The 24,107-nt window shown below is 33.0% G+C and overlaps 2 protein-coding genes across 4 annotated transcripts in view; one reads left to right on the plus strand and one right to left on the minus strand.

Annotated features, from left to right (window-relative positions):
• Positions 1-24,107, minus strand: part of LOC148066995 (sialic acid-binding Ig-like lectin 13) — a 24,837-nt gene continuing 730 nt past the window's right edge. The window contains exons 2-10 of one of the 3 annotated variants that reach the window (XM_087806088.1): positions 14,210-14,277; positions 6,381-6,515; positions 6,200-6,306; positions 4,539-4,606; positions 4,177-4,382; positions 2,458-2,712; positions 1,482-1,778; positions 1,331-1,418; positions 1-496 (exon numbers count right to left, since the gene is read on the minus strand). In XM_087806088.1, coding sequence (XP_087662214.1) covers positions 439-496; positions 1,331-1,418; positions 1,482-1,778; positions 2,458-2,712; positions 4,177-4,382; positions 4,539-4,606; positions 6,200-6,306; positions 6,381-6,423 — 1,122 coding nt within the window. In that variant the 5' untranslated portion in view covers positions 6,424-6,515; positions 14,210-14,277 and the 3' untranslated portion in view covers positions 1-438. Of the gene's footprint in view, positions 497-1,330; positions 1,419-1,481; positions 1,779-2,457; positions 2,713-4,176; positions 4,383-4,538; positions 4,607-6,199; positions 6,307-6,380; positions 7,019-14,209; positions 14,278-24,107 lie in introns of those variants that run through there. The other 2 variants (XM_087806086.1, XM_087806087.1) reach the window with 2 other exon arrangements.
• The window catches only part of hpn (hepsin), a 27,182-nt gene continuing 10,859 nt past the window's right edge, over positions 7,785-24,107 (plus strand). The window contains exons 1-7 of the mRNA XM_087806085.1: positions 7,785-8,039; positions 9,526-9,649; positions 18,829-18,936; positions 19,012-19,053; positions 19,182-19,311; positions 21,875-21,994; positions 22,137-22,177. Of these exons, the coding sequence (XP_087662211.1) occupies positions 9,613-9,649; positions 18,829-18,936; positions 19,012-19,053; positions 19,182-19,311; positions 21,875-21,994; positions 22,137-22,177 (478 nt within the window). The 5' untranslated portion in view covers positions 7,785-8,039; positions 9,526-9,612. The remainder of the gene's footprint in view (positions 8,040-9,525; positions 9,650-18,828; positions 18,937-19,011; positions 19,054-19,181; positions 19,312-21,874; positions 21,995-22,136; positions 22,178-24,107) is intronic.

Here is a 24,107-nt window from a genome sequence, read left to right on the forward strand (position 1 = left end):
GTAAAACATGAAGTATTAATTGAATAAAAACTGTAAAACATGAAGTTTTAAATGAACAACAACTGTAAAACATTAAGTATTATATGAAAAAAAAACGTGTTAAACATGAAGTTTTAAAAGAACAAAATCAGCAAAACATGAAGTTTTGAATGAAAAAAAAACTGTCTTTAACATGAAGTTTTAAATGAACAAAAACAGACTTGAACATAAAGTTTTAAATGAACAAAAACAGACTTGAACATAAAGTTTTAAATGAACGAAAACTGGAAAACATGAAGTTTGAGACTTAAGGGATTTTTTCCTTCAAAATAATTGTTAACCAACAAATCTTTGATTCATAAATAATAACAACACCAGGTCACACAGAAGGAATTACATTCTCATGTTCTATGTGACACATTATTTGTGTTAAAAACAAATAATCGTTTTCTCTTCATTTCATGAGACTGTAGTCTCGGTGAGAACGTACGACTGTTGCCTCGACGACTTTTTCCTCCTGAAACAAAAGTAAATGTAAAACAAATTAAAATACAAAATACATATTTAATGTTTCAATGTTTCATGAAGCTTCATCGACACATCACTACCATCTAGTGGACTCTGAAGATAATGACACTGTTTCATGAAGCTTCATCAACACATCACTACCATCTAGTGGACTCTGAAGATAATGACACTGTTTCATGAAGCTTCATCAACACATCACTACCATCTAGTGGACTCTGAAGATAATGACACTGTTTCATGAAGCTTCATCAACACATCACTACCATCTAGTGGACTCTGAAGATAATGACACTGTTTCATGAAACTTCATCAACACATCACTACCATCTAGTGGACTCTGAAGATAATGACACTGTTTCATGAAGCTTCATCCACACATCACTACCATCTAGTGGACTCTGAAGATAATGACACTGTTTCATGAAGCTTCATCAACACATCACTACCATCTAGTGGACTCTGAAGATAATTACACTGTTTCATGAAGCTTCATCAACACATCACTACCATCTAGTGGACTCTGAAGATAATGACACTGTTTCATGAAGCTTCATCAACACATCACTACCATCTAGTGGACTCTGAAGATAATGACACTGTTTCATGAAGCTTCATCAACACATCACTACCATCTAGTGGACTCTGAAGATAATGACACTGTTTCATGAAGCTTCATCAACACATCACTACCATCTAGTGGACTCTGAAGATAATGACACTGTTTCATGAAGCTTCATCAACACATCACTACCATCTAGTGGACTCTGAAGATAATGACACTGTTTCATGAAGCTTCATCGACACATCACTGCTCCAGACTCACCTCATCATGTAGCCGAGGAACACAGCCACGATGGCGAGCAGGACAGCGATCATCACCCCAGTGAGGATCATCCATCCGTCTGTAGACTCTGAGGATCAACACAAAAGTTGTGTTGAGAACACACACATTAAGAGACACACACTGGACCTACCCTCAGGTGCGTGCACGACCCTGACGGTGAACATCTCAGATCCGTGCTTGTTACGAGCCAGACAGCAGTGAAGACCCTCTCTGTCCGTGGACATGTTGCTGCTGCTCACGGTGTCCACGATCTCTGCCGGTGTGGCAGCGGTCAGTGGTCCGCCCAGACCCGCGGGTCCACAGGCCTCGTCCCGGTACCAAGTGAAGCGGCGCACCGGCGGGTTAGCATCGCTGCTGCAGCTCAGAGTGACAGGAAGTCCCTCAGCTGGACCTTCAGAGGATCTGATGAAGGTCTTTCGAGGAGGATCTAAGACGAGACGTTTGTTTAGTGAGAAAATTGTCACTAAACATAATATGTTGCTTTTTTATGAGATAATTTCAACATTTTAACAACAGAAGAAATGTTGTAAATAAAGAATAAAAGGAGAAGAATTGTTGTGAATAAAGAATAAAAGGAGAAGAATTGTTGTCAATAAAGAATAAAAACAGAAGAATTGTTGTCAATAAAGAATAAAAACAGAAGAATTGTTGTCAATAAAGAATAAAAGGAGAAGAATTGTTGTAAATAAAGAATAAAAAGAGAAGAATTGTTGTCAATAAAGAATAAAAACAGAAGAAATGTTGTAAATAAAGAATAAAAGGAGAATAATTGTTGTCAATAAAGAATAAAAACAGAAGAAATGTTGTAAATAAAGAATAAAAGGAGAAGAATTGTTGTGAATAAAGAATAAAAAGAGAAGAATTGTTGTGAATAAAAAGGAAAGAATGGTTGTCAACAAAGAATAAAAAAAGAATTGTTGTCAATAAAGAATAAAAACAGAATAATTGTTGTCAATAAAGAATAAAAAGAGAAGAATTGTTGTCAATAAAGAATAAAAAGAGAAGAATTGTTGTCATTAAAGAATCAAAAGAGAAGAATTGTTGTAAATAAAGAATAAAAAGAGAATAATTGTTGTAAATAAAGAATAAAAGTTTTCAATACTTACACTGAACATTGATCTTCAACTCATCAGAGTTTTCGACTCTCTCTCCCGTCTGCATTTGACATCGATAAGTTCCCGACGTTGCTTCTGAAACGTTGAGAAGTTCCAACGTGGATCCAGTTGTGGTCGCGCTGGTGTCCTTGAACCACCTGAAGAGAGTCTCAGGTGCAGCTGCAGGACTACAGCAGGACAGCCTCAACCTCTGACCCTCCAGAGCCTCCGAGGGAAACACTGACGCAGCCACAGCACTGACGGCGTCTGCACGGAACAGGACGCTTTTATTGACAAAAACTGTAAAAAATTACCTTTTAAATCAACAAAAAAGATCTAAAATATTTAACGTTAAACGAAAAGAAATAGAATAAATCATATTTTAGATAAACAAAAAAATATATAAAACATTACATTTTAAACGGACAAACAGTCTAAAATATTGTTTTAAATAAACAACAACATATAAAACGATATGTTTTAAATAAACAAAAAACATATAAAACATTGTGTTTCAAATAAACAACAAAATATAAAACACTAGGTTTTAAATAAACAACAAAATATAAAACACTATGTTTTAAATAGACAAAAAAACATATAATACACTATGTTTTAGATGAACAAATAATTGGACAAAACATTACGTTTTAAACAGACAAAAAAAATCTGAAATGTTATGTTTTAAATAAACAACAAAATATAAAACACTGTGTTTTAAATCCACAAAAAACATATAAAACACTGTGTTTTAAATCCACAAAAAACATATAAAACACTGTGTTTTAAATCCACAAAAAACATATAAAACACTGTGTTTTAAATCCACAAAAAAACATATAAAACACTGTGTTTTAAATCCACAAAAAAACATATAAAACACTGTGTTTTAAATCCACAAAAAAACATATAAAACACTGTGTTTTAAATCCACAAAAAACATATAAAACACTGTGTTTTAAATCCACAAAAAAACATATAAAACACTGTGTTTTAAATCCACAAAAAAACATATAAAACACTGTGTTTTAAATCCACAAAAAAACATATAAAACACTGTGTTTTAAATCCACAAAAAAACATATAAAACACTGTGTTTTAAATCCACAAAAAAACATATAAAACACTTTGTTTTAAATCCACAAAAAAACATATAAAACACTGTGTTTTAAATCCACAAAAAAACATATAAAACACTGTGTTTTAAATAAACAAAAGAACATATAAAACATTGTGTGTCAAATAAACAAAAAACATAAAACTCTATGTTTTAAATCAACAAAAAAAGACATAAAACATTACGTTTTAAATAGACAAAAAAAAAATCTGAACTGTTATGTTTTAAACAAACAACAAAATATAAATCACTATATTTTAAATAAACAAAAAAACATATAAAACACTGTGTTTTAAATGAACAAAAAAAAAACATATAAAACTCCTTGTTTTAAATCAACAAAAAACATAAAATACTGTGTTATAAATCGACAAAAAACTGTCTAAAACACAAAGTTTTAAATTCCTTAAAAACAATCGGAAAAAACTGCTTTATAAGTTTGAAGGACAAAAAAACACAGTTAAAAGTAAAGTAAAGTAAAGGTTAATTGTAAAGCTTCTATCTAGACCAGGGTCACAAAGCGCTAAAAAAGGATGGTACAGCTCGAGCCACGATGACATCTGTAAACCAGGACCATTAAAGAAAAGGTACTTTATATTTCTGTCAAGAAGTACCTGCCACCAGCAGCTGGACTCCTCTCTGCTCCGGCATCTTCTGCGTGGTGTGGTTGGTGATCACGTAGAACACGTATGTTCCGGCGTCCGACGCTCGCAGGTCCGAGATCCTCAGAGAGCAGTTGTCGGATCCTGGTTCTCCCAGGTACTGGACTCGGCTGCCAAAGGCCGGATCCGGGAAGATCCCGTGGCTGTGGAACACGTACCTGCAGACACACACACACACATGGTCAACATGCTGGTCCAGCAGAAGAGAAGGACGTCACTGGAGGGTCAGGTCAGGTCAGGTCAGGTCAGGTCAGGTCAGGTCAGGTCAGGTCAGGTCAGGTCAGGTCAGGTCAGGTCAGTAGAACTTTACTGACCTCTGAGTGACGCAGCGACTCTGCTCACGACACCACATCTCAGACACCAGCGAACACGTCTGTTGACCCTGAAGGAAGAAGAGACACTTTTAAATACTCTATTAATATAATAATATTAATAATAATATTGATGGATTTCAAATGATGAAAATTATGATTTTTTTACAGAAATGTTGTGGTCTTTTATTTTATTTTTTAGTTATTTAATTCAATCATTTCTATATTGAACTTGAATGTAACTGGAAAAAATACAAAAGATATATCGGAATAAATACAATATCATTATTTATACTATTCAAACACATGACCTTTTAAATGTTTAAATCTGAATTGATAAAAGTTTAGTACTAAAATATCAAAATATGTGTAAAACCATTTGAAATATGATATTCTACAATTTAATATTCTGATGAAACTGATAAACTTCTACACTAAAGAATATTTGAAAGATAAAGCATTTAAAGCGTCAACTATCAACGGAAGCAGAACGTCTATTTAAACGTATTATTTCTGGTGAAGCTTTTATTGAGCTTTTATTTTGGTAGTTTTGTTATCCTTCCTTTTTAACGGATGAATTTAATGAGCATAAAGTCTATAAAAGCAGTGGAATGTTACATATGCACTAAACGTACATGTGGTACGTGGCAACAGAGGTGTCATGACATTGCAGTTACAGTGTTCTGACACCTGGGGGAGCCAGAAAAAACATTTTAAATTCTTAATTATTATTTTAGTACTTAATTAATTAATAACAATTCAAGCAAACATGAGACCAGACTTGAATTCTAGTCGTGGTAAGTTACTTTGTTCAGGAAGTAAATGTAATTCCACAATAGTTTGAATATTATAAACATTTATGTTTATTAATATTATATTTATGTGCACTTACTGTGTTTGAGGTTTCAGGACAAATACTTACAACGGAAAACTGGTAAGTGTGTTTCTTTTTTTATTCAATAAAAAGTTGATCCAATAATAAACATATATATTTAAATCCTCGAGAATATTTTGGTTGATTTTATTTCCTGCTCGAATCAATTGATTTTTTAAATTAAAAATTTAAAAAATAAATATAAACATTTTCAATATTAAAAAAAAAACTTTATGAACACTTTTAGATTTTATCAACTTTTTTAAATTGATTTCTTTCTTTAAAAATACTTTAAATAAACTAAAAAGCATGTTTTCAAAAAATATTTTCAATATAAAATATTCAAATTTTCAACATTAAAAGCCTCTAAATACTTAAATTGAAAAACTTTTCGATTGAGTTTATTTGTTTTTTGAACAATATAGAAACAAAACTACATTCATGGAACAGGATCTTCACAGAAAAGAGTATTTGTCATTTTAATTACTCTTGTTGTCTTTGTTGTAATACAACCTCTAAAGTCCTGCTCGTCACCAAATGTACTTCCTCTTTATGATTCTTATTTTAAGTTACTCGTTGATTTGAGATTAGAATCTAAAGAAAATATACTTTGAGAGAACGCGACACGTTTGGTGAAAAGATAATAAACATTCAATTATTGTTCAAATACACGTGTCGTGTTTAAAAAACTTGTTCCCAGCGAGACTTTCTGGAGCGAGAAAGGCTGCTGAATACAAAGTGAGTCCAACAATGGGGTCTTTCTCCAGACACATATCTGAGGGGGGCTCACCTGGTCCCGAGGGTAGTCATAGGAACAAGGCAGCACCACAGATGAACCAATCACAGCGCAGACGGGTTCAGAGGGCAGGCGCACCAGCCAATCACCAGCGAGGACACCTGGAGGATTTGGAAGCAACAAAATGTTTAAACCAGTTTCATGTTATTATCATGAAGTTATTTAAAGTACGAACCGCTCAGAGAGAGTGAGAGCAGCAGACAGAAGCTTCTCTTCATCCTTCTTTATCTTCTTCTTTCTGCTGCTTTTCTTCTGGTCACACTGTTTTAAGGAGCTTTTTTGTGGTTTCAGCTTTGACTGACTTCCTGTTCTGTCATGAGAAACCAGTGAAGGAACAATTTAGTACTTTGACCCAAGATCTATTTTTTTTTATATGTTCCCTTTTGGTTCCACACTTCCGTTTTCGGCCGCAAATATAAAATAAAATTCAAATTTGTCTCATTTTGTTTGATAGTTTAACCACAAGCCTTTGTTGCTGAATGTTTATTTGTATTTATTTGAAACGAGAGAAACTCTTATCATGGAAGTGCAGCGTCAAAGTTCACAAGTATAACAAGAAACATGGAGCCCGAGCTACTTCCTCCCCGTTGCCCTTCAAAGTAAAACAACCAAAACGGAAGTAAACGTCAGCTACACAGAAACAGAAACGATTCCTTTACACTTGTATTCGTGCGACACACAAGCGTGAACTTTATCTCAATCCTCTCACTTATATTTTATTATAATATTATATATAAATATTATATTGAGATGAATTAAGTATTTATTTTGTGTTTAATTTAACAATAAAACAATTTCGTTGCGCAAAACATGCAGCAAGAAAGATCTAAGATATCTTTATTTTTATTATTTATTATTTATTTATTATTATTATTTTATTTTATCTATCTTTCTATATATGTTTAAACCTGGAATACATCGTGAAATGAAAATAAAAAGATGGTGAAATAGTAAAATAAACACATTTAAGTCATCTCAAGCCAGCACAGAAAAGTAAATATAACAGGATATAAAAAGGAATAAATCATCCCCGTATTTTAATTTTTAATACGTTGGGAAATTATATATATTTTTTATAGTAAAAAGAGATTGAAAAAACCTTAAAAATGACCATTATAATTTTTTTAAAACAATTAACTTAGTCATTCAGTGAGAAAATAGTGAGAAAAATAGTCTTGTGTGGGATTAAGAAAGATTAGTTCATTATTTTGTATTTCTAAGTATGTTTAAGTGTACTTTAAAATTTTAATTTACGTTTTATGTCAAAGAATACAATTAAAATAAACAATGTTAATCCGTATTTTTGTTTGTTTTTGTCTTAGATTACATATTTTTTTCTTCATCTATTGGTAAAGACCTCGATTGATCTCTATCCAAGCGAGGCGGTCTCGCCACAGTGGACACAGTGTTACCTGCTCAGGTGTGCGGGGTCGCCCCCCCTCACCCCCCTCTCACGTCCTCGTGGTCCAATCACAACCCTCGAGTGACGTCACAGACCCCCTCGACCAGATGAGCGGCCAGAGTTGACGCGCAGAAGAACTTTGGAATAACTCTGGAAAACTTCTTTCTTTTCTTAAATTGACAAAATGTCTGCGCGGTATTTTGGTCAAAAAAGGCGCCATTTGTTTGGTTTCAGAGAAAACTGTCGCTGATCTCGAGCCGCCATCTTGATTCTTGAGGTCAGTAACCTGTGATGGAGAAGCTGCGATTTAAGCAAATGGCGAATTAAAAAAGTCTCATTTTGAGCCAGAAAAACGGATTAAATTTGACTTTAATTTACTCTGTGACTCGACTGGTTAGAAGTACAAGTTACACCTGCGACAAGAGGATTCAGGTGAGTCCATAAAACTCCCTTTTTTAGCTTAAAGTTTGACAATTTCTGTGTCAACTGACATTGACATGAAACGTGTTACGATATTATTTACAATATAATTCTAGTTTACCATCTGTTTTTTTTTCAGTTTGTTATTACTTTTATGCTTTTTTTAATGTTGTTTTTTTGACGTTAATTAGATTATTAGTCAATTTATACGAGAATAAATATTGTTATGATATTTATTGTCAAGATAACATGTTTTGAAACTTATAGTCATGCATTTTTATTAAGGAGCACCTTTCGTTACTCTTAAGGACACTTAACATGTTATTAAAGTCATTTAAGACAAAAAAAAACATAAAGGAAAATATAGGAAAAGGTTTGATTAAAACATGGAAATGGTAAAAAGTGAATAGATCTAATGTTTTATGTCATCATTAATACAAACTTTGTCCATATCTTCATTTTAATCCTCATTAAAGGCTTATTTTTTTATGTCATCATTAATACAAACCATGTCATTATCTTCATTTTAATCCTCATTAAAGGCTTATTTTTTTATGTCATCATTAATACAAACCATGTCATTATCTTCATTTTAATCCTCATTAAAGGCTTATTTTTTTATGTCATCATTAATACAAACTATGTCATTATCTTCATTTTAATCCTCATTAAAGGCTTATATTTTTTTCATGTCATCATTAATACAAACCATGTCATTATCTTCATTTTAATCCTCATTAAAGGCTTATTTTTTTATGTCATCATTAATACAAACTATGTCATTATCTTCATTTTAATCCTCATTAAAGGCTTATTTTTTTATGTCATCATTAATACAAACTATGTCATTATCTTCATTTTAATCCTCATTAAAGGCTTATTTTTTTATGTCATCATTAATACAAACTATGTCATTATCTTCATTTTAATCCTCATTAAAGGCTTATATTTTTTTTATGTCATCATTAATACAAACTATGTCATTATCTTCATTTTAATCCTCATTAAAGGCTTATTTTTTTATGTCATCATTAATACAAACCATGTCATTATCTTCATTTTAATCCTCATTGAAGGCTTATATTATTTTTATGTCATCATTAATACAAACTATGTCATTATCTTCATTTTAATCCTCATTAAAGGCTTATTTTTTATGTCATCATTAATACAAACTTTGTCATTATCTTCATTTTAATCCTCATTAAAGGCTTATATTTTTTTTATGTCATCATTAATACAAACCATGTCATTATCTTCATTTTAATCCTCATTAAAGGCTTATTTTTTTATGTCATCATTAATACAAACCATGTCATTATCTTCATTTTAATCCTCATTAAAGGCTTATATTTTTTTATGTCATCATTAATACAAACTATGTCATTATCTTCATTTTAATCCTCATTAAAGGCTTATTTTTTATGTCATCATTAATACAAACCATGTCATTATCTTCATTTTAATCCTCATTAAAGGCTGATATTTTGCCGTTTAGATCGTTGGATCTTAACCCCGAGGATCTACGGCGAGAAGGATCAGAAGCGTCTCGACCTCCGACCTCCGACCCTCACCCTCTGCACAGATGTACGCCGAGAAGGTGGTGAAGGAAGGGAAGATGGGTGAGTGCACATGTACGTATCGCTCTCTCAGAGTCACACACTAGAGAATGCGTGACCAGACAACAGTCCACGTTAACCATTAACCTGTGAAGTTCAAACATATCTACTCCATTACATTAGCCTTTAATAAATATACAGAGATTATTGACAGCAAATGGTTTCTCTGTCACATTCCAAACCACGGCTGGAAAATTATCTTTATTTTAAATAGATTTCAAAGAGTAAACACACCTTTTCATTGGAACAAAATATGTTGCTCCAGATAAACGAGTTAAATGATTTAACATGATTAAAATATAGATTTAATGCTTAAGAGGACAGAAGAATAATGAATATACAGAAATGAAAAAAGCTACAAAAGTCAAAGAAAATTACAGAATTATTATATTACAGTGTTTTGAAACCACAAAGAAAGTATTAAAATATAGAATGTGTTGCCTCAAATAATTCGACAACCTTCATAAATACAATTCATCGTCATGGGTTCATTCAGAGGGCAGATGACGTCACACTACGACAACACAGTCGAAGGAAGATAAATGACATAAGAATAAATAATTAAATAATAAGTGAGAGTGAAGTTTGGTCGACCTACTTCATTTGCCAACGGAAATAAAAGATGAAAAGTAGAAAAATTAAACCTGATCAACTCTCCTGACATTTAGTAAATGTTCTTTAAGATGCAGTAACTTCTCATCATGACCATGTTTTACACTTTATTACTTTATAAGTAAAAGTTGCTCTGAAATCTGGACGAACGAGAGGTTACGAGAGTCAGTCAAAAAGATTTAATCTCCAGAAAAGCAAGTGTTCACACTGATTATACAATAGAGTCACACATCACAACAACACACACACACTGATTATACAATAGAGTCACACATCACAACAACACACACACTGATTATACAATAGAGTCACACATGACAATACACACACACACTGATGATACAATAGAGTCACACATCACAACAACACACACACTGATTATACAATAGAGTCACACATGACAATAAACACACAAACTGATGATACAATAGAGTCACACATCACAACAACACACACACTGATTATACAATAGAGTCACACATCACAACACACACTGATGATACAATATAGTCACACATCACAACAACACACACAAACTGATGATACAATAGAGTCACACATCACAACAACACACACACTGATTATACAATAGAGTCACACATCACAACACACACTGATGATACAATATAGTCACACATCACAACAACACACACACACTGATGATACAATAGTCACACAACACAACAACAAACACTTATGATACAATAGCGTCACACACCACAACAACACACACACTCATGATGCATTAGAGTCACACATCGCAACAACACACACTGATGATACAATAGAGTCACACATCACAACAACACACACACTGATGATACAATAGAGTCACACATCACAACAACACACACACTGATGATACAATAGAGTCACACATCGCAACAACACACACACACTGATGATACAATAGAGTCACACATCGCAACAACACACACTGATGATACAATAGAGTCACACATCACAACAACACACACACTGATGATACAATAGAGTCACACATCACAACAACACACACACTGATGATACAATAGAGTCACACATCACAACAACACACACCCACACACTGATGATACAACAGAGTCACACATCACAACACACACTGATGATACAATAGAGTCACACATCACAACAATATACACACACTGACTATACAATAGAGTCACACATGATAACAACACACACACACTGATGATACAATAGAGTCAACATCACAACAACACACACACAGATTATACAATAGAGTCACATATCACAACAACACACACTGATGATACAATAGAGTCACACATCATAACAACACACACACTGATTATACAATAGAGTCACACATCACAACAACAAACACACTGATGATACAATAGAGTCACACAACACAACAACAAACACTTATGATACAATAGAGTCGCACATCACAACAACACAAACCCACACTGATGATACAATAGAGTCACACATCACAACGACACCAACCCACACTGATGATACAATAGAGTCACACATCACAACGACACAAACCCACACTGATGATACAATAGAGTCACACAACACACACACACACACTGATGATACAATAGAGTCACACATCACAACAACACACACACACTGATGATACAATAGAGTCACACATCACAACAACACACACACACTGATGATACAATAGAGTCACACATCACAACAACACACACACTGATGATACAATAGAGTCACACATCACAACAACACACACACACTGATGATACAATAGAGTCACACATTAACAACAACACACACACTGATGATACAATAGAGTCACACATCACAACAAAACAAACCCACACTGATGATACAATAGAGTCACACATCACAACAACACACACTGATGATACAATAGAGTCACACATCACAACAACACTGATGATACAATAGAGTCACACATCACAACAACACACACCCACACACTGATGATACAACAGAGTCACACATCACAACACACACTGATGATACAATAGAGTCACACATCACAACAATATACACACTGATGATACAATAGAGTCACACGTCACAACAACACACACACACAGATGATACAATAGAGTCACACATCACAACAACAACACACTGATTATACAATAGAGTCACACATCATAACAACACACACACTGATTATACAATAGAGTCACACATCACAACACCCACTGATGATACAATAGAGTCACACATCACAACAACAAACACACTGATGATACAATAGAGTCACACAACACAACAACAAACACTTGTGATACAATAGAGTCACACATCACAACAACACAAACCCACACTGATGATACAATAGAGTCACACATCACAACGACACAAACCCACACTGATGATACAATAGAGTCACACATCACAACGACACAAACCCACACTGATGATACAATAGAGTCACACATCACAACGACACAAACCCACACTGATGATACAATAGAGTCACACAACACACACACACACACACACTGATGATACAATAGAGTCACACATCACAACAACACACACACACTGATGATACAATAGAGTCACACATCACAACAACACACACAGACTGGTGATACAATCGAGTCACACATCACAACAACACACACTGATGATACAATAGAGTCACACATCACAACAACACACACACTGATGATACAATAGAGTCACACATCACAACAAAACAAACCCACACTGATGATACAATATAGTCACACATCACAACAACACACACACACTGATGATACAATAGAGTCACACATCACAACAACACACACACACTGATGATACAATAGAGTCACACATAACAACAACACACACACTGATGATACAATAGAGTCACACATCACAACAAAACAAACCCACACTGATGATACAATAGTCACACATAACAACAACACACACACTGATGATACAATAGAGCCACACATCACAACAAAACAAACCCACACTGATGATACAATAGTCACACATCACAACAACACACACTGATGATACAATAGAGTCACACATCACAACAACATACTGATGATACAATAGAGTCACACATCACAACAACACTGATGATACAATAGAGTCACACATCACAACAACACACACCCACACACTGATGATACAACAGTCACACATCACAACATACACTGATGATACAATAGAGTCACACATCACAACAATATACACACACTGATGATACAATAGAGTCACACATCACAACAACACACACTGACTATACAATAGAGTCACACATGATAACAACACACACACACTGATGATACAATAGAGTCACACATCACAACAACACACACCCACACACTGATGATACAACAGTCACACATCACAACATACACTGATGATACAATAGAGTCACACATCACAACAATATACACACACTGATGATACAATAGAGTCACACATCACAACAACACACACAGAGATCAACACAATAGTTGACCTTTAATAATGTTGTCATTTTGTTTGTCCTTCAAAGCAGCTCAAAATGTGCAGCTTGAAAATTTTTATTCAGCATTTTCGCTACAGACTCACAATACGTATAATTTTATGCTCCAGACGACGTCATATAATTATCAATAAATAGTTTTATTCACATCAATTGTAAATACTGTTAAATCTAAAGTGACTTGAATAAGATGAGTTTGGATCCTCTTGTTTGAAACTACTTGTTCTCTGTTATATAACATGAGAAATTAAGATTATTTTTAAGGGAAAATGGTCATTTCAGTTACTAATATGCACTTCATCTGGTACAGTTTGAAAACTTTGTTCCATTTGATCCTGGATTGTGTGATGGTTGATTTATTCCAGTAAAACAAATAATAATAAATTAAATGTCATGTAGAATGTCCATCTAGCAACACTGTTGTCACACAAGACCCACAATTGTGTTGAAAAATATAGTAAGTTTATATTTTATATGTAGTATTTGACGATGCTTACCTTAGATATGAAGCTGGTAATGAAACATCCTAGTGCAACAGTGTGTACTCCTTGTGTTCACTGACAGTCTGGAAGGGAAGAGATGTTTGTGTAACATTGTGAGTCCGCCCAGATGCGATGAATCAGTGTGTGGTGGTCTTTGGTGTGTGTGTGTAATTACAGACAGTCTGGCAGGAGTGGCACATGTGATGTGGTTCATCATGTGTGTGTAAGGTTGGGTGTGGCATCTTCTATTTATGGGAAGCGTCGTCGCTGCTCATGCTTGTCTGGTTCATGTAGAAACATCTCACTTGATGCTTGAAGCTAAACACTGCGACGACTGATGCTCATGTCACTCGTTTCTATTTCACTGCACTTTTTTTCTGAAGCTACTTTCATGAAAATATCACAGAATCAAGTCAGAAACTCTCCATTTAATCCGGTTTTGTTGCAGAATGAAAACATGGAAGTTATTATTTGGTTAAATATAGATTTCTTCGGACGACCTAGAGGAGATGAAACTATTGTACTAGTTTAATCTTGTTGAAATACAATGTAAACACTGGAGATTATTTGGCAGAGCATGTCAAGATCTCTTGTGTTGCTGAAGAACATTAGCAAAGATATTTGTAGCGTCTTGCTTTAAACACAAAGTTAAAATACCATGGTTGATCAAATATATATATATATGTATATATAATATTTGTTTGTGCTGGATGTACTACAAAATAAATTAAATGAGAGTAATCAATGTGTACTGTCAAGATTCTGTTGATACATATTGCGATACAGGGTTAACAAAAGCGCTATATAAATAAATATTACTTACTTACTTACTTACTTACAATACGATATATAATGATACTGTAGTAACAAGGATATATGTGTAGTATTGTCCAGTACTTGACTCTGGTGTTGTGATAGTGTAGTAACAAGTATATATGTGTAGTATTGTCCAGTACTTGACTCTGGTGTTGTGATAGTGTAGTAACAAGTATATATGTGTAGTATTGTCCAGTACTTGACTCTGGTGTTGTGATAGTGTAGTAACAAGTATATATGTGTAGTATTGTCCAGTACTTGACTCTGGTGTTGTGATAGTGTAGTAACAAGTATATATTTGTAGTATTGTCCAGTACTTGACTCTGGTGTTGTGATAGTGTAGTAACAAGTATATATGTGTAGTATTGTCCAGTACTTAACTCTGGTGTTGTGATAGTGTAGTAACAAGGATATATGTATAGTATTGTCCAGTACTTGACTCTGGTGTTGTGATAGTGTAGTAACAAGTATATATGTGTAGTATTGTCCAGTACTTGACTCTGGTGTTGTGGTAGTGTAGTAACAAGTATATATGTGTAGTATTGTCCAGTACTTGACTCTGGTGTTGTGATAGTGTAGTAACAAGTATATATGTGTAGTATTGTCCAGTACTTGACTCTGGTGTTGTGATAGTGTAGTAACAAGTATATATGTGTAGTATTGTCCAGTACTTGACTCTGGTGTTGTGATAGTGTAGTAACAAGGATATATGTGTAGTATTGTCCAGTACTTGACTCTGGTGTTGTGATAGTGTAGTAACAAGTATATATGTGTAGTATTGTCCAGTACTTGACTCTGGTGTTATGATAGTGTAAGAACAAGGATATATTTGTAGTATTGTCCAGTACTTGACTCTGGTGTTGTGATGGTGTAGTAACAAGTATATATGTGTAGTATTGTCCAGTACTTGACTCTGGTGTTGTAGTATTTACAGACCACATGACTCTTTGACGAAGTTGTAACTGCTTTCATTTGTTTTCAAACCAAAATATGTCCAAACATCAGCTTTTTAAAGCTAATAGAGTCAACTGTATCCTCTTGTCCTCAGTCAACACTCTTGCACAGAATAAAACAATATATAAAAAGGTTTACTTCATATACAACTTGCTGAAATAGAAACTATAATAAAAATAAAATACTAATTTAAAGTATATAAATCTTTAAACAGTGAATAATGATATACAGTAGAAAATAAATAATTTCAAAGATAATAAAGTGTATCAATATTTTTTTATAGTCCTAATAATCAAAATAAAGAATAGAAACTTGAAGCAGTTCTTTAAATATAGAATTACATTAAGAAATACGTAATAATAACGAACTGAACGTCAGCATTTATAAGAAGTGAATGACAAACACACAAAGACTCATTTCCTGTGAGTCATGCCCGTGACTCAGGGGTGTTTTTGAGTAGTTTTACCATTTTAAGGGTTTCTTGTGTGTTTCAAATATTTTCAGCAGTTCAGCTTTAAACATTTTTCTATGATATTTTGATAAGTTTTTTGGTAACATTTGAGAAAATGTTGTTGTTGTAAAATTTAAGACGATCAATTGATGTTTTTGGCTCGAGTTTGACTTTAAAAAGTATTTCAGCCATTTTACCATCGTGACATTGAAGTCAATTCTTTAATGCATTTGTGTTGTAAAAAAATGATTATCCAAGGAATTAAAAATTGTAGTTATTCAGTTTACACTCACAAAAATATCGTGGATTCTACAATAATATTGTTTCTCATGCAGTTCAATGAACTTCATTTTGACATTTTGATTTAAAAGGAAAATATATTTTGAAAAAAAAATAAAATAAAAAAATAAAACAGTTTAATACTGTGATCTGTAGCAATTTGTATACCCTGGACTGGTTTAATGTCAGAATTATATTCTCCAACCAACCTTCAGATTAAAACAGTAAAAATAAATAATAAATAGTATGTTTTTCACTTATTTACACATGTTTACAGGTTGATTTTGTGTTTTTGTGCCTGGAACTAACGTTAAGATGTGTCAAGAGTCACCGGCTAGTGTTACTTCAAAGAAAATACCATCTTTTTTTCATATAAAAGAAAGGATGGTGGGAAAAAAAGGGCGAACCAGTGATAGTGGCACTGGTCACATGACCAGAGGAAGCGCTCGAATGACTCACTGACTTCAACCAAAAGTGTTGCGCAATCAATACAAAACTGTTGATATACAAGTGAAAAACACAATTCAATAACATGAAAATGTAATAAATAAATAACAAAAAGAGTCAACCTTTAAATATACAAATGATTGAATGCAATTATCTAAAGAAATCTATTAAAACGATTCCAAGTTTTTAACATTAAATGTAATATTCTGACGACACTAATATACTTCCTTAGTGACGGTTTAAACAACATTGTTGTTTTTCAAAATATTTATTCACATTAAAGGCTAAAGTGTTGATCGTTGCCTTAAAAGAAGTAATGAAGGAATAAACTTGGGCTTCAAGTAATTTAGTCTATATTTTAACATTTGTTTGTTTTGTTGTGTATTTTCAAGTTTTGAAATAGCAAGCGATCGAAGAGGAATTTAATCAGAGATAAAGAGAGAAACGCGTTCACAATACAGAGCTTGTTGTGAATCTGAGGGATGTTCAGGAAACAGAGGATCATGTCACTCCTGGTGAGTCGTGTGCGACTATCTTTAAGTCGATCAGTGAACAGTGGATGAACCTTTGTGACGGACCGTCGGTTGTTGATTACTTTCAAACGTTCACAAACTCCACACGACGGAACTTATTTCTGTAAATGACCCGGAGCGGATGGTGAGGAATTAAACGAGAGAGAGTTGGAGCAAGAAGAGAACGAAAAACAACAGAGAAAGGAAGGAAATAAAAGAATGTTTTGATTTGACAAATGGTGAAAGCTGATCAAGTGTGTGACTCAAGTGTATCTTCAGTCGTTTCCTGCTATTTAATAAAAGGAAACGCGTGTCTTTTTAACCGTCACTATGGAAGTGTATGAGTGTCACCAGAATATTTCATTATTTAATGTAACATTTTTATAGATTTCGTTGAATAATTGCATTCAATAATTTGTATATTAAAAGGTTTACTTTATTTTTATTATTTATTTATTCTTTTTTTTAATTATTGAGTCGTGTTTTTCACCTACAGACATCTTTGTATTTATTTAAAATATATTGATTTAGAAAATCCATCAATCCATCAATCCATCAATCCATCGAATATCAAACTCTATATACAGAAAATATTCTAAGCCTCTTAAATTCAATTTAAAATGTTGGCAACATTTTACCAACATTTTTAAATTGAATTTAAAAGGCTAAGAATTAAAAAACATTTATTTTTAATCTCTATGTGTAATTTTTTTTTATTTATTTGAATTGTTTGTAGCCATTAAAGTAATATAAAATATAAAAATCATTGTCCCTTTTTATACCAACATTTTTCTTTATTTGATATAAAAGGCTCCAAAAGAAAATTCAGGAAATTTATTTTTGAATTGTTGGAATTAAAAATGACAAAATGAACCTTTCAATATACAAATGATTGAATTTAACTATATTAACAAAAGGGTCAATGTTTAGAAAACTCCTTTACATTTCAATAAAACAAATAAATATAATTTACTTCTGTGTTTCAATACGTTGAAAGTGACATTATTTTACCAACAAAGGTGTAAATATAACAGCAGGACCTCGTGGTTCCACAGCGTGTCCTTGTCTGGTCCAGACACGAAGGACTTCGGACTATTGATCCCATCATGGTTTAACAACCTGTTGAAAGTCTCTCCACGAGGACCTTCTCGCTGACCATCACGCTCTGGTTTCAGGGAGCAGGGGGATCTCGCTGACCTGTGTGTTGACCCCGTGTCGCTTGATCATGTTGTGTGTGATCCTGATGACCTTGGGAGCCGTCGGAGCAGCGGTCTGGGCCGTAGGTCAGCTGTCACTCACAGGAACCTCACAAACTACAGTCGCCCATAATGACCCGTTCTTTACATTGTCTCCTACAGTTACATATTGTACCACAGAACAAGACACTGGATACTACGACGGTAGGTTGATTTAATGCTTGTGAACACAGGATTTTACAAAGACGTATATTAATAAATGTAAAGTTTTGTTCAGGGTTTGGACCCACGAGAACATCCTGGGTTCTACAATAATCATGTTTTTCATGTAGTCCAGGTCAACTCTGCAGACCAGCACCTCAGAGTCTTCGATGCGACCCACAAGAGGTGGCGTCAGGTGTGTTCGTCTCCAGCCAATGAGCTGCTCGCCAGCATCAGCTGTGAAGAGGTCGGCTTTGTCAGGTGAGAGACTCCCACGATATACTCTTGTATTTGAAGGAACACGACTCTTATCACACTGTATTACTAAAATATGATCTTCTGGTAGCAAATATAGAATATATATAATATTAAATATAATAATAATAATAATAATAATCATCTCTATTTATATAGCGCCTTTCTAGACCAGGGTCACAAAGCGCTTTGACAGCCATTCACACATACTGATGGGAGTAGGCTGCAACACATGGATGATGCATTCACTGGTGACAGTTGCTGAGAGGAGATCATTGAACAAACTACTGTCCATCATGGATGATGACAGTCATCCTCTGAACACGGTCATCAGTGAGCAGAGAAGCAGATGGAGCACGAATGCTCCTCCCATGATGCAACACTAATAGACTCAGGGACTCATTCATTCCTCTGGCTATTAGATTATTTATCATTCTCTCTATCTGTCTCTTTCTATCTCTCTCTCTCTCTCTTTATCTCTCTCTATCCCTCTCTATCTATATCTATCTATCTATTTGATTTATTTCATTGTTTCATTTGTATATGGCCACGTTCATTTAATTACTCTTATTTATTACGAGATTAAAGTCGTAGGAAAATACTTTAATATGAGATTAAAGTCGTAGGAAAATATTTTATTACGAGACTAAAGTCATAGGAAAATACTTTATTACAATAATAAATCATGGGAAAGTACTTTATTGCGAGATTAAAGTAGAAGGAAAATGCTTTATTATGAGATTAAAGTCAAAGGAAAATACTTTTATACGAGATTAAAGTCATAGGAAAATACTTTTATACGAGATTAAAGTCATAGGAAAATACTTTTATACGAGATTAAAGTCAAAGGAAAATACTTTTTTATCAGATTAAAGTCAAAGGAAAATACTTTTATTACGAGATTGAAGTCAAAGGAAAATACTTTTTTACGAGATTGAAGTCAAAGGAAAATACTTTTATACGAGATTAAAGTCATAGGAAAATACTTTTATACGAGATTAAAGTCATAGGAAAATACTTTTATACGAGATTAAAGTCAAAGGAAAATACTTTTTTATGAGATTAAAGTCAAAGGAAAATACTTTTATTACGAGATTGAAGTCAAAGGAAAATACTTTTTTACGAGATTGAAGTCAAAGGAAAATACTTTTATACGAGATTAAAGTCAAAGGAAAATACTTTTTTACGAGATTGAAGTCAAAGGAAAATACTTTTATACGAGATTAAAGTCAAAGGAAAATACTTTTATTACGAGATTAAAGTCATAGGAAAATTCTTTATTACAATAATAAATCATGGGAAAGTACTTTATTGCGAGATTAAAGTAGAAGGAAAATGCTTTATTATGAGATTAAAGTCAAAGGAAAATACTTTTTTACGAGATTGAAGTCAAAGGAAAATACTTTTATACGAGATTAAAGTCATAGGAAAATACTTTTATACGAGATTAAAGTCAAAGGAAAATACTTTTTTATCAGATTAAAGTCAAAGGAAAATACTTTTATTACGAGATTGAAGTCAAAGGAAAATACTTTTTTACGAGATTGAAGTCAAAGGAAAATACTTTTATACGAGATTAAAGTCATAGGAAAATACTTTTATACGAGATTAAAGTCATAGGAAAATACTTTTATACGAGATTAAAGTCAAAGGAAAATACTTTTTTATGAGATTAAAGTCAAAGGAAAATACTTTTATTACGAGATTGAAGTCAAAGGAAAATACTTTTTTACGAGATTGAAGTCAAAGGAAAATACTTTTATACGAGATTAAAGTCAAAGGAAAATACTTTTTTACGAGATTGAAGTCAAAGGAAAATACTTTTATACGAGATTAAAGTCAAAGGAAAATACTTTTATTACGAGATTAAAGTCATAGGAAAATACTTTATTACAATAATAAATCATGGGAAAGTACTTTATTGCGAGATTAAAGTAGAAGGAAAATGCTTTATTATGAGATTAAAGTCAAAGGAAAATACTTTTTTACGAGATTGAAGTCAAAGGAAAATACTTTTATACGAGATTAAAGTCAAAGGAAAATACTTTTTTATGAGATTAAAGTCATAGGAAAATACTTTATTACAATAATAAATCATGGGAAAGTACTTTATTGCGAGATTAAAGTAGAAGGAAAATGCTTTATTATGAGATTAAAGTCAAAGGAAAATACTTTTTTACGAGATTGAAGTCAAAGGAAAATACTTTTATACGAGATTAAAGTCATAGGAAAATACTTTTTTACGAGATTAAAGTCAAAGGAAAATACTTTTTACGAGATTAAAGTCAAAGGAAAATACTTTTTACGAGATTAAAGTCAAAGGAAAATACTTTTTACGAGATTAAAGTCAAAGGAAAATACTTTATTATGAGATAAATCCACTTCCTGTTGATTACAAATTTAAAAATTACATCAGATAAATATATAACGATTAGTGATATTATAGATGTTTCCTGTTCCATTTTGATTTAATTTCTTCACTTTGTGTGACCTTCAGTTTTAAATCCTTCAGTTTTAAAGGCTTTTTAGAAACTTTTACTCATAAAACTCAAATACTTGTGTGCTTCAGTGTTTTAAACTACTCCATGGCCTCGGTGCCTGAAGCCGGTGGAGACAGCGGCGAGTTCTTCTGTGTCAGAACCGAGGAGCTCAGCTACAACAAGAAGATGAAGGACTCTCTGTATCCATGGTAACAAACACCTGTCAGTCTGATCTCTCAGTCCGTCTAACCTTTCCTGAGCTCCGCCTCTTCGCTGCTGCTTTTGTTTGCCGCTGTGATAGCAGGACTGATAACATTGATCGTCTTTGAAATCTGTGTCTCGTCGTTTCAGCGACTGTGAGAGCAGAGAAGTTCTCAAGCTCTTGTGTCAAGGTGAGTTTTCTCGTCGTACAAATGTATGGAAGTACATCATCAGAGTATTGAAAGAAGTTAACATGATGATTCTTCAAAAATGTGAATATTTTAAAATGAATGAACATTTGTTGACACAGAGTTAGATATTCTATTTTAAATAATACATTTTCTAAATTAAACTTTGTTAAATTATTTTTTTAAACAAAAAAGACTTTAAATATTTTCAAAAATATTTTTACAGATATAATTTGTACGAGTATAAGGGCCACTAAAACATTTTTATTTTTTTTATTTTACTACGCCTAAAATCATAGAAAATACTTCATTAAGAGATTTAATTTAAAATACTACTTAAATACTACTTGATATAAATACTACTTAAAATACTTGTATTAGTCATACGAAAATACTTAACTTCGTAAGTCGTAGGAAAATTATTAATTAAGAGATTAAAGTTGTAGGAAAATTATTAATTAAGAGATTAAAGTTGTAGGAAAATACTTTTTTATGGGATTGAAGTTGTACAAAATACTTTATTACGAGATAAAAGTTGCAGGAAAATACTTGATCATGAGATTAAAGTTGTAGGAAAATACTTTTTTTCGGGATTGAAGTTGTACAAAATACTTTATTACGAGATAAAAGTTGCAGGAAAATACTTGATCATGAGATTAAAGTTGTAGGAAAATACTTTTTTACGGGATTGAAGTTGTACAAAATACTTTATTACGAGATAAAAGTTGCAGGAAAATACTTGATCATGAGATTAAAGTTGTAGGAAAATACTTTTTTACGGGATTGAAGTTGTACAAAATACTTTATTACGAGATAAAAGTTGCAGGAAAATACTTGATCATGAGATTAAAGTTGTAGGAAAATACTTTTTTACGGGATTGAAGTTGTACAAAATACTTTATTACGAGATAAAAGTTGCAGGAAAATACTTGATCATGAGATTAAAGTTGTAGGAAAATACTTTTTTACGGGATTGAAGTTGTACAAAATACTTTATTACGAGATAAAAGTTGCAGGAAAATACTTGATCATGAGATTAAAGTCGTAGGAAAATTATTAATTAAGAGATTAAAGTTGTAGGAAAATACTTTTTTACGGGATTGAAGTTGTACAAAATACTTTATTACGAGATTAAAGTTGCAGGAAAATACTTGATCATGAGATTAAAGTTGTAGGAAAATACTTTATTACAAGATTAAAGTTGCAGAAAAATATTTTATTGGGGGATTTAAGTCTCCACATTAAAATAAAACAATGTAGAAATATTCGTTTTTTTTCAATTCAATTATTTAAAAAACAAATGACCCTAAAAAATATTAAATGCTGTCAGAAAAAAAGGTTTCATTTGAAATGTTGAAAGCAGCAAAATGGTAACTTCATGCAATAATAATTTGACATTTTATGTACTGCTTGTTGTCATCATAGTCGCAAGCGAAACCTACAGTTTTAAACTCGCTTAGATCTTTGCACAGCCAGGCCTTGAAAATCCTTGATCAAAAACCTTGGCGTTACCACCATTGCAACATCCTTGAAAAACATCAACTCTTGAGCTTTGACAACTTAATAAAGTTCTCCAACATCCGTCTGGTACATAAAGTCCTGCATGATGCTGTCCCTCCTCCCCTAGAGACCTAAGTACAGCCACGCTCTCAACTTACGAGCAGAGCTTTAAGGTACTCAGTGTTCAGGGGCGACTGAAATGTTCCCAAAAGAAAGTCTGCGTTCTTTCAACCAGCCTTTTCATACAAAGGCATCAAAGAATGGAACGAGCTCCCAGACAAGCTAAGGAACAAAGCAGATTTTCATGGCTTATCACAGGCTGTCAATGACTGACTTTTAGGTTAGGTTAGGTAGAACTTTATTGATCCCTCAGGAGGTCTCCTTCGGGAAATAGTTGTTTTTTTCAATTATCCACAGCAATACAGCAATTTTT

The sequence above is a fragment of the Callionymus lyra genome, chromosome 13 (genome assembly GCF_982586985.1).
Source record: "Callionymus lyra chromosome 13, fCalLyr1.hap1.1, whole genome shotgun sequence".
Lineage (NCBI taxonomy): Eukaryota > Metazoa > Chordata > Actinopteri > Syngnathiformes > Callionymidae > Callionymus > Callionymus lyra.